Raw genomic sequence first — 11,480 nt, 5'->3', positions numbered from 1 at the left:
CTCTCCATGGACTCATGGTGCATCCCATCTATCTTGGGTGTTGTTCCCTGAATCCCACCATGGAACTAGTGCAGAGCAGAGAGGGGCTGAGCACAGGGCCCTGGAGGTGCAACCCATCACTTCCTCTGAGGAGGAGCTAACAAGAACAGGAAGCCTCGGGCCCTCAGGCCTCTCTGCCAAGCCTTCCAGACGCTCCCGCTTGCCAGCCTGGTAGAGAGCAGGCCCCTGCCAGCCAGGAACACAGAGCCAAGGCTTCCAGGCACTGAGTGTGGTGAGCACCCGGGGGCACCCTGTTCCATGTTGGTTCCTAAAGGGGAAAAGTTCCGTCCTCGACTTGTCCCCAGGAGCAGCTGCTGCCTTCCCCAGGAAGGCAGCTCATGTGACCCTAGCTCTGGAGTGGTCCTGGTGACCATATCTATGTCCCACAGGAAGGGGTTTTGAGACCAACCACTCCAGGATCCCCTCTGACTGAGACCCAGTGGGGGCAACTGCCTGCCACCCATAGGCAGAGCCATACCGAGTCCTGGGGGTGGCTGTCTCTGGGGCATTGAGAGCCAGGAGGAGGATGGGGGCTCACTGGGTGGATGAGGTGTCCTGGTGTGGCCTGGGCTGTGTAGGAGAGTCCCTGGGTCCCTGGGGCCTTCTCTATAGACCTTCTGTGCCCACCTGAGTTAACACCTCCTCTCGGCACCCTCCGTTGTTAGCCATGGTGATTCGTTTTCCAAACTGTGTGTGTGTGTGGTGTGTGCGTGCATGCCCATGGTGTGTGTCCATGGTGCACTTTTACTGGTGGTACTCCATCTCTTCTCTAGGACCCTCAAGCTGTCCTGGCCTCCTTTGTGTAGGCCTCTGGGTGAGGCTGCATTTTGGGGAATGAGCATTAGTGTCGATTCATAGTCCAGATGGTCAAAGGCTCTGCTGGCCATCCTGGCCTCCCCACACAAAGGGCTCTTAGGGGCTGTTACCAAGGTCTTGGGAGAGACTGAAGCTCCTAGATCTTGGCCTCGTCATCGGACTCCCCAAGACACTGCTACTCCCCCACCCCACGCTTGTAGCAACCCATGCCCTGACTCACACTTGTAACCAACCCCAGCCTCTCCTGGCTCCGGGGGCTGGATTCCTATACCACCCAAGGCCCCTCTCCTCTGCTGATATCTGGGACACGCAGGTAGGAGGAGGGGCAGCTGTGACTCAGGGAGAGGAAGATGACTGGAGAGTGCCGGCCGGGGGCATGCTGTGGGAGCAGAGAGGATACTCACTGTCACCCTCCTTCCCCATGATGATGACACCTGTGGGCCTAGAAGCTGACACCAGATTCTGGGGATTCCCAGAAAGAGGAGCTCAGAGTGCAGTTCTGCTTCTAGCAGTGAATGAGTGAAGGTGTGGTGGCAGAGGGCTGTGATGATGCTGAAGCAGGACCTCAGCCCATGGGGCCTTTATTGGGCTGGACAACACAGGTCCTCTGCTGGGCAGGCACCCTGTGCAGACCCCGCCTGGCACCTGGACGCCTCTCCATGGAGCCTCAGGTTTCTTGACTGAAACATGGGGTGGTAACCCTGCCTCATAAGTGGCATCCACACAACATGCCCAGCAAGCACAAGGAGACGTTGAGGGGGAAGAAGCCCCCAGACAGCCCAGTGTCCTTGCAGAAGTCCTGCACAGGGTCAGACACTGTCCAGAGGATAAGTAGGGTCTGTCTGTGCTCCATCAGGAAAGGTGTGAGGTGAGCAGACCGTTTGGTCCCCTGGGACTCAGTAACCCCATCTGTGAAGTGAGAGAGCAGGTTGGCCAACTCTGCAAACTGCAACTGTCTCTGTCATCAAATGTGTAACTTGAACTCATTTCTAGGGCTCCCGCCAGGTCCAGTTCTGTCCACTTTGTCCCGGGGATCCACAGGGAACAGCACTGCTGAAGGCTAGAAGGAGAGGTATGGAGCCTGTGGCAGCTCTTTGTACTGTGTGGGACCCCCTTTGCATGCCTCTTGCCGTATGAGTGAATCATAGTCCACCTTAGGCCACATTACTGGTGGCTTGCTTCCATTCCCTGAGGACACTGGCTACCAGGGTCAGTGACACACATTCACCATCAGGGATAGGCCAGGCCACTGGCAGCCCCACCTCAGAGTGCTCTTGGCTGGGCATCAGGCAGTCGTGGGTGATGTGGGTGACACCCACAAAGTGGGCCAGGCCCGGGTGCTAGCTGTGATCCCTCCATTTCCCTGGCACAAATTAGACTAACAGAAGAGTGCTGACGGGTCTCTTACCCCTCGACTCCCTGCCTGTGCTCATGGAACTCAGGCCCCGAGCAAGGGAGGGGCACCTGCCACGCACATCATGGCACAGAGGGCCCAGGTGCTACCCAGCACTGCCCCAAGCATTCTCTCCCAGAGTTCCAAGGACTGACGGGTCAGGAGGGTCAGCCCATAGTAACAGCTTCCTCCTACCCAGGTGTTTTTTAAATAACACTGAGCATTGCGTTTGGAGTAGTGTGTGGGGTGGGGTGGGGCAGTTCTGAGTGTGATGGAAACTGGGAAGTGTGAGGTGCAGGGGTGCTGCATGTCTCAGCTGAAGGAAGAGTTCAGAAATCCCTGAGCACAGCCAGAAGCCCTGCACCCTGCCCAGGGGAGACACCGGGAGCACCTGTTCCATGAATGAATGAGTGAGTAGTGAGTGGTTATGATGCCCAGCAGAGAGATCCCTGGGGTCACAGCTCAGCTTCTCCCACCATGGAAAAGTAGCTCCCCAGATTTCTCATAAAGCTGAGGACTTTTAAATCTAGAGAAGCAATTTCAGGGTATTCATTGATAACAATGGAATTCAGTGTTTTAAAAATGTGATTGTACAGGGTTATTGGAGAAAGTGTGGAAAATGCAAACAGGAATAATGAAGAAAATGGAAAATATTCATATTGCCACCACCCAGAAAACCATGGAACCATTTGGCACATTTCCTTTCCTTTCCACACATTCACTTTTTACCGTGAACTTGAGTTGCTATGAGCCGCAATTCACATGGTTTTGTTGCTGGGTAGAATTCTACTGGGCAGGCATTATAGATGTTAAAAACCTTCTCCAATTTGACAGCTATGCAAGAGAGCTAGATATTTTGCCTGGCATGTCTGGTTATTCACTAGGGTGACTTTTTCATATGTTTATTAGCCAGTTGTGTTTCTCTTGTGAATTACCTGTTTATAGCCCACAACCTGGATCTACCTTTTTGTTATTAATTTCTAAGATCCCTTTAGAGATGAAGATTGCCTATCACCTTCTGCACTAGATAAATATTAAGTATTTCCTCTATGTAGTGTATTGTGTACAAACTTTGTTGATGTTAGAAACTGTCTATCTTCTTGGTATTCTTTCTCTTTGTTTTTATGCTGAGGTTTCCTTACTCTGAGATAGTCTTCTCTTTCCTTTATTGTTTCATTTCATGAAACTAAATTCTTACACATCTGTTGCCATTGTTTTATGTCCACAGCAAAAGCACCTGGGGCCTTCAGCTTCACATCCCCATCAAGGAACAGATATTTTCCTTCATATCAGACAGAGAAGGTGTTGTCCCCTTGATGCCAGGTGGAGTGCTGCATAGTTGCTCTGCAGGTTCTTGATTTTCCCATAGAAAATAATTTCAGAGCGAATTCAAAGTATAATTTAAAAATAATTTATCAGAAAGATACATGTTTGCTCAAGGAAAACGTGAGTGCCTTAAGAGAAAGGACATGTGACAAGAAGCTTTATATAATTTTACAACAATGACTAAGAAAACCATGAGCTAAGAGTCCATGGGTGGGCTGGTGGAATCTGGTCACGAGTTCTGATGACAAATGTAGGTTTTTATTTTTTTGAGTTGGAGTCTCACTCTGTCTGGACAAGTGTAGGTTTTTATTTTTATTTTTTGAGTTGGAGTCTCACTCTGTCTCCTAAGCTGGAGCATGCAGTGGCACATTCACGGCCATCATAGCCTCAACCTGCTGGGCTCAGGCAATCCTTCCACCTCAACCTTCCAAGTAGCTGGAACTACAAGTTTGTGCCACCATGCTCGGCTAATTTTTGTATTGATTGTAGAGATTAGGTCTCACTAAATTGCCCAGGCTGATCTCGAGCCCCTAAACTCAGGCAATCCTCTCACCTATGCCTCCAAAGTGCTAGAATTACAGACTTGAGCCACCATGCTTGGCCTCGAGGTTTTTAAATGTCCCTCTGAACATCCTGCACATCTCACTTAAACTTGTCTGGACAAATGTAGTTGTCCTCCAGAGCCTAACCTCTTTCTGCTTGATGCTTCTTTGGCTGAACTGAAGCGGTTCTTTAGATTTCAGCTTTTTCCTTAATGAATGCCTTACTTAAGTCCAGAGCTAGTTTCCTAGATGTGGACAAAAGCAGGCAGGGAAGAGTGGAGACCTTCTCCAGTCACTTAACTTCATTATCTTCTTCAAGATTTTATAGCAGGGACAAGGAGGACAAAGAAAAATTTCAAGACTGCAATCTCTCAGTCCTCTGAGGGATGGATCTCACAAATACAGTTCTTGCTCTGAAGGTAGTCACAAACAAAAGGGGTAAATGATCCTCAGGTTTAAATGTAGACCCAGTCCAAGGTGGTAGCTCACACCTGCAATCCTACCACTTTGGGAGGAAAAAAAACCCAGAATGATGCTCCAGCCTCCTCTGGGATGGAATCTCTGCCCAGTTCTCTGTGGTGTTTACACAAGGCAGGATGGACTCCATCTTGATGCTCTGGCTTCTGGCTTTGGAAGGTGGGTGATTATTTTGCAATTGTCCCTTGAGTCTTCAGCTCCAGGAACAGAGATCTGGCCTGGGTCCTCTCCTTCTCAAGCTGCTCCCACAGGCATTTCCTGTCACTTCCTGCTGCCTCCTGTGCCACTCTGAGACAGGTGTGTTCCCTCTAAGGCAGCAGAAGGTGGGCTTTTCCCTGGAACCTGCACAGTTGGGGACAGGCTCCATGTGAAGTTCCAGGTGGGTCAGTAGGTCCTGGGTGTCCCCAGCAGCCTCGCCTTAGGAGTTCACAGTGTTGCAAAACCTTTACCTCTAACAGGAAGCTGTTCCCACTGTCATCTTGATGCCTGGTGGCCCCTCCGTCTCCAGTCTTGTCTGAAGTGCCATTTCCTTCTCAATGTTTGCTCTCATCCTTCTGCCTTTTCTGTGTGAATCCTGTGTCTTGTGTGTGATTTTCCTTCGCTGTCACATCTGTGTTTTGGCCCTGCTGTCAAGAGTAGTGTTCTTCCTGGAGGAGGCTCCCATCAGCTGTGTTCATTTGGTGCTGGGGGAGAGGAGGGCACCAGGCCCCTGAAGGGGGTCTCTGGAAGGATGGCCAGCATCCCTTCACAGTGCAGGGGAAAGGATGGGAGGATCTTGGTGACAGGTGCCACTTCCTGCAGCTGGGCTGGGATTGTGCCAGCACTTCCCTAGTGGGCAGGGCTGAGGTTGAGGGTGGTGCTGATGCAATGTTCTGATGGGTGATGGTTGGCAGGGCCTTGGGTTCTCAAGCGACCTCGGCTCAGGATTTGTTCCTTAAGTTTTGCAAGGGACACACTTTTGACCCAGAAAGCCCCTGAGGAGGCCCAGGGCTGGAGGAGGAGAGCACTCACCTCAGGAGCAGGAAGCAGGTAGGGCCTGTGGGTGTCTCTCTGGGCTTTCCCACCTCCAGGCCAGGCATGGGGCTGGGCTTAAGGCCCCTGGGAGGAGCCTGTGCCCTCCCTCCCTCCCTTCCCTGCCTGTTCCGCCAGTACAGCCCGGGACACCGGGGATGACAGTGGCCACTGCCCTGCTGAGTGGAGGGCCCATGTGTTGTTCCACATCAATGTGTTATCCAAACCCTCCCCCCCACCAGGAGCTGGGCATGGGCCCACAACCACTTTAGCCACACAGAGGAAACTGAAGCAGAAAGGCCCTGACGGGTCTTGGTCTTTCAGGCTTTAGTGGCCTTGGTTTCAAGCTAAGCCCTGGGCCTCTGAGGGCCTGTCTGGCTGCGGAATGGGGAGGGTCATGGCCTGCCCTGCTCTTCCTCTGCAGAGGGGAGGGCTGGCCACCATGGCCGGGGCCCAGTCACTTGCTCCAAGTCTACTTCCCTCCCAAGCTGGGTCTTTGTCCATCTACTCGTGGAGCTCAAAGAGTTGCCATTTGCCTGGACTGTCATCAGCGTTCGGGGCTGGGGTGGGGCTCCAAGCCTCCCCAAGACTGAGTCCATGGTGGAGCAATGCTTGGGGAGAGTGATGTGGCCTCCCCACCTGCCCTGTTTTCTTTATGTGGTCAAAGTCAGAGCATTGCGGTCTGTGGGTCATCCTGCGATAACCAAGACAGGCTCCCGTCTCTTTGGGAGGGAGTAAGTGGGGGTACACAGGGGTAAATGGGCACCCAGGGTATATCTTACTGATGCCTGGGTCCCAGTTTCCCTATTTGAGTATCCGCGGTGTTTGCATGCTGACTGTCATGAGTGTTTCAGGGGCAGAGGCGTCTAGTCTGTGGCTACAGCAGAGAGCATGGATCTGGGGTTGCAGACCCTCACTAGGTTGGCAAGGCCAGCCCTGCTGGACCACATTTGTGGCTGGGCATCTTGGGAGGACTGCACCCCACTCTCTACTTGGAGCAGCTGTGGTCTGGGGGATAGGGAGACAGCAGGTGGCTGTCCCGAGGCTGACTATCCTTGTACCCAGGGTGGCTCCAGTGTATACATGCCAGGAACAAATGCAGACCATTTGAGGGAGTTGTTGGGCACCTTCATGACACCTTGGACAATCCAACCACAGAACTTTAGGGTCCCAGGTGGAGATCTTGGACTGGCCACGTCCAGATTCAGCCTGAGTCCCAAACCCTGATGATGGGTGATGTAATAGACCCAGAGTGAACTGAAACTGTCTCTTTCAGGAAGCCAGATCAGAATGTGATTTCTGCTTTTGACCCCAGAATGAGAAGGATTAAGAGTTCCATTTTGACATTTCTGATTATAATCTTGCTGGGAATCAGGGAACAAGGTCACCTCCCAAAAAATAGAGACTTGGGACTGATTGGGGTCGCTGAGCTGTAGGATCCCTTGACGAGAGCTCCCTGCCGGTGTTCCTCTGACCTCAGAGCCCCCAGGTGCAGGTGCAAAGGTTTCAGGGGATGTAGGGTAAAGACAGGACCCACCAGCTGGTGCACCCAAAGCCCCACAGGCCACAGCACAAGACAGAGCACTGTTCTCAAGGGATGGCCCTTTGTTGGAACTCTGCTGGCCTGGGTCTGCCCACTGAGCCTTGGGGCCCCTGTGGTGACCCTGTGAACCACCACTGAGGGCAGCAGGTGGAGCAGGGTGCCTTGGAGGCCCTGCTGTGAGATGAGCTGGCACTCTGGGGGAGGTGCATTGATCTTTGTTTCTGATAACCACCCGGGGTAAGAGAAATGTGGCTTCCTGCCCCCACCTCTCAGAACCTGCCTTCTTATAGCCTCTCCGCTTTCTCGGTGTCAGATGAAAGGGTCTCAGCCAGCTACAGAGTTCTCAGGTCCTGGGAAGTTGGACCTGGGGTTCCACCCTACCCAGGAGTCCCCAAGGGTGACCCAGGAGTAGAACCATGGCTGCTTTGAACACCTCAGGGCAGGTAGTGGGAGGCAAAAGGCCCAAGGCAGACAGTAGAGCCCTACCAGTTCCCGCCCTGGGTGGCCTGTTAGAAGGCGCTAACCTCTGACACGCCAGACCCAGCCCTGCCTTGGCCATTGTACCTCGGGGGCCTCAGGGTCGTGAATGTCCACCGAGCAGTCTCTGTGGCTGTTCATGCTTGGGTTTCTAAGAACAGGGTGGGAGTGAATCTGGAAACAAAATAGCAGGTCCCCAGCAACTGGTGGCCAGGCAAGTCAGGTAACTGTCTTTTCCTGCCCACCTAGCAGGGCACCTGGGAGCTTCTCGCACAGCCAACCTGTGAGCATCTGGGCTGGTTTCTTCTTCTGGTCCTGCTTCTACGGTGTGGAAGGACAGGACTGGCAAGTCTCTGCTCTGAGCACAGGCTCCACTCACGGGGGTCAGGGTGCCTGCACCACATGTGTGTCAGGGTGTGCGTGCTTACATGTGTGTGGTACACACGTGTATGCACATGCGTGTATGTACATGTGTGTATGTCTCTCTACAGGGCACCCAGTCACTAAGCAGGTGTGCAGCCCACATGACCCTGCCGGCCTCCCGCCCTCCTATTGACAACTGGGTCCCAGAGTAGGAATACAGGGTGACTCCGTTGACTTGATGTATTCTAACCCCTCCCTCTGGCAGCAGGGACAGGCTCCCAGTCCCATGTCATAGGCCATCTGGGAGGAGCTCTGTGGGTGGTCAGTCACAGAGTCTGGGGCCAAGGCCTATTACCAAGACCCCTTCCTCCACAGGACATGCTGGGCTGGAGCCCCCCGGTGCTCACCCTGGTGGGTCTGCTCTCCTTTGTGTCAGGTGAGTTCTGCAGTGGTGTCTCCATGGGTGACATTCTGTCAGGGAGAACAGGGCCCCTCCTCGTATCCCTGGACAGAAGTTCCTGGGCAACTGGAGAAAGACCATGCTGGAGCAGGTCCCAGACTCAAACCTGGATCTTCCCATGTGTAGGGCGGTGGTGACTCTACATGTCCAGTGGGGGATGCTGACTAAAAGACCCTCCTTCTGGGGCCCCTCACCTTCTTCCTGGGCCTCCTCTGACCCCACCTCCACTCACCCCTCAGGAGCTGACCCAATGTGGGTAGGGCACCTCTCATCAGGGTCTTCTCCCCCAGTCCTCTCCCAGGAGTGTCCCAAGTACAAAGTCAACACCTGCCGGGACTGCGTGGAGTCAGGGCCCGGCTGTGCCTGGTGCCAGAAACTGGTAAGAGCCTCCTGGGACCCTTTCCCCTCCCATCACCTGGGCAGGGCCCCTTTCCTGCCTCTGGAGTCAGTGACCCCTGAAGACCAACTCTGTCAGCCTAGGGGCCACAAGTGTGTCTGAGAGATAGACTCCCTCAGCCAGCCTGTGCCATGAACAGCTCAGGCATGACACAGCTCTGGCAGCAGGGGTGCTGTGGGTCCTGACCTGGCACCTAGGAGAGAAACTTCGGGAAGGAGGGCAGAAGCATGGCCAATGGTGCTCCAAGCAGTGCCCCGGTGCACAGGGTAGAGAGTAGCCCAGCTTCCAGGATGGAGAAACGCAGGGAAGCTCCCACCTGGGCCTGAACTCCTGTGTCTTTAGTGATGCTACAGTTTTTTTGTGTGTGTGACTCTCTTTGAAGAGAAAGGAAAGACCCAGGACAGCGGGCTCAGGGTAATGTCCAGGCCCTAAGGTGATGCCCTCTAGGACCACCACTCTCTCCTGTGAGGAGTCCCCCTCCCAGGTTCTCCAGATGCTGACCACACCTTCTCCCAGGGGGGTCCCAGACACTGACCACACCTCCCAGGTGGTCTCAGACCCTGACCACACTTCCAGCCCACCCTGGGTTCCCCAGATGCTGACTTCACCTTCCAGGGGGTCCCAGATTCTTACTACACCTCCTCCAAGGGGTCCCCAGACACTGACCACACCTCCTCCCTGGGGTTCCCAAACCCGACCACACCTCCTCCCAGGGGGTCCCCAAATGCTAGCCATACCTCCTCCAGGGGGCCCCCAACACCTGACCATACTTCCTCCCAGGGGGTCCCCAAATGCTGACCATACCTCCTCCCAGGGAGTCCCCACACCTGACCACACCTCTTCCAGGGAGTCTCCACACCTGACTATACCTCCTCACAGGGGTGACCATACATCTTCCCAGGGGATACCCAAATGCTGACCACACCTCCTCCAGGGGGTCCCCAAATACTGAACACACCTCCTCCCAAGGAGTCCCCACATCTGACCACACTTCCCTGGGAGTCCTAAGGGTCTGACCGGGTAGGTCTGTCTGGAAGCACACACATGGGAACATACGTTACTACTTTTTCACACCCATTTGAGAGCAGGTTGTAGACATGAAACCCTTTGTCCCTTAGTGCCTCAAGGGTCTTCCTTAAGAACCAGGTTTTCACTTACACAACCACACAAATGCATGTTGATGAATCCAGTTATGTTTATATTGGATGAGTACATTTATCATAATCAGGAAATTTAACACTGGTATCTTATTACAATCAAATCTATACACCTTATGTAAATTCTGTCAATTGTTCCAATAACATCTTCACTAACATTTTTTCCTGGTGGATCTTACAATTCTGGGTCACACTTGCATTCCGATGTCAGGTCTCCCTCGCCTCCTTGAATCTGGAACATTCCTCAACTTTCTTTGTCTTTCACCCCAGCATTTCTGAGAATCCACGATAGCACTTCTGTAGAATGCCCCAGAGATGGTCTTGTCCAAGTCTCCTCTGACCTAGCTCAGGTGCTCTGGCAAAAGCTGCACAGTGACGGTGTCCTTGGTGTCCCCCACAGTAGGTATGCACTCCTCGTTCCCAGCCAGAGATGGATATGACCCGCTGACTAAGAGGGCATCTGCCCAGCTTTCTGTGATGCCCCCATTTCCTGGAAGTCACTCTGCAGCTGGCAAACACTCTCTTTCTCACCAAACTAGCCCTGAGAGCTCAATATCCCTGGGTGCCTCCTGCCTGGATCATGTATCACCACAAGGGGCAAAATGCGTGTTCTGGCCTCTAACTTACCCCTTGGCTTCTCAGGAAGGAAGGATTTTTATATCTCCCCAATCTCTCTCTCTTTCCCTTTCTCCCTCCCCCCGCTCAATTTCTCTCTGTATATCTCTCTGTATATCTCCCTGCAATCTCTCTGTCTTTCTCTTTCTCTCTCCTGTGCCCACTCTCATTCTCTCTCTCTCTCTGTCCTCTCTCCCCCACCCCTCTGAATCTCTCTCACACTCTCTCCCTCTCTCTCTCAGTATGACCCATAGATTTTTACTTTGTCCAGTAGCTCATAGCCTATGACTGTCATTCTTTCAGCACAATGCTCAATTTGACCCCAATGGGGCCATGGAGAGCCCCTCTAAGCTGGTCCTGTGTCCCATCCATATGTCCCCATCTTTTTTTTTTTGAGCACTTTCTTACTTTCTGGAATCACATGGTGCTGCAGGCCCACCCTGCCCTCCCTTCCTGGCCCTGCTCAGCCATTTTTCTGAGGTTCCTGGCTCCTCTCCATAAGTGGGTTCCTGCCTTCCTCCTTTTCTCAGTCCCATGACACACAGGGAGTTCAGGGTCTTCAGCCCACACTACCACCATGAGCAACCTGCCACAGAGAAGTCACCGTGCTCTGTGTTCTGTTCTCTTACTTGAGGAGTCAAAGCCTGGGTTTAGAAGTTTTTCCTTCCCCTTCCCAGAGGTTATTCCATTCATTTGAAATAAACACAGTTCATTTGCTTCTATGTGGATTTCACTTTAGGCTTTCTCTTCTCTCTATTCTTGCTGAGAATTTCTTGCATACTCAAATCATTCCTGTGTTACAAAAGTTAAAGCCCTACAAAGAGGCGCACTCAGGAAGTGTTGTCTGCCCCCATCCCCCACCCC

The 11,480-nt window shown here is 53.0% G+C and overlaps 1 protein-coding gene across 1 annotated transcript in view; it reads left to right on the top strand.

The window, feature by feature from the left end:
• The first annotated feature begins 234 nt into the window (after positions 1–234).
• ITGB2 (integrin subunit beta 2) overlaps positions 235–11,480 on the top strand; it is a 33,421-nt gene continuing 22,175 nt past the window's right edge. The window contains exons 1-3 of the mRNA XM_008061565.2: positions 235–268; positions 8,363–8,423; positions 8,738–8,826. Coding sequence (XP_008059756.1) covers positions 8,366–8,423; positions 8,738–8,826 — 147 coding nt within the window. The 5' untranslated portion in view covers positions 235–268; positions 8,363–8,365. The remainder of the gene's footprint in view (positions 269–8,362; positions 8,424–8,737; positions 8,827–11,480) is intronic.

Source organism: Carlito syrichta, unplaced genomic scaffold, assembly GCF_000164805.1.
Source record: "Carlito syrichta isolate Samal-C Ts95f unplaced genomic scaffold, Tarsius_syrichta-2.0.1 Scaffold305319, whole genome shotgun sequence".
NCBI lineage: Eukaryota > Metazoa > Chordata > Mammalia > Primates > Tarsiidae > Carlito > Carlito syrichta.
Note: the sequence above shows the minus strand (reverse complement) of the source record. Positions and strands in the feature narration are given on the sequence as shown.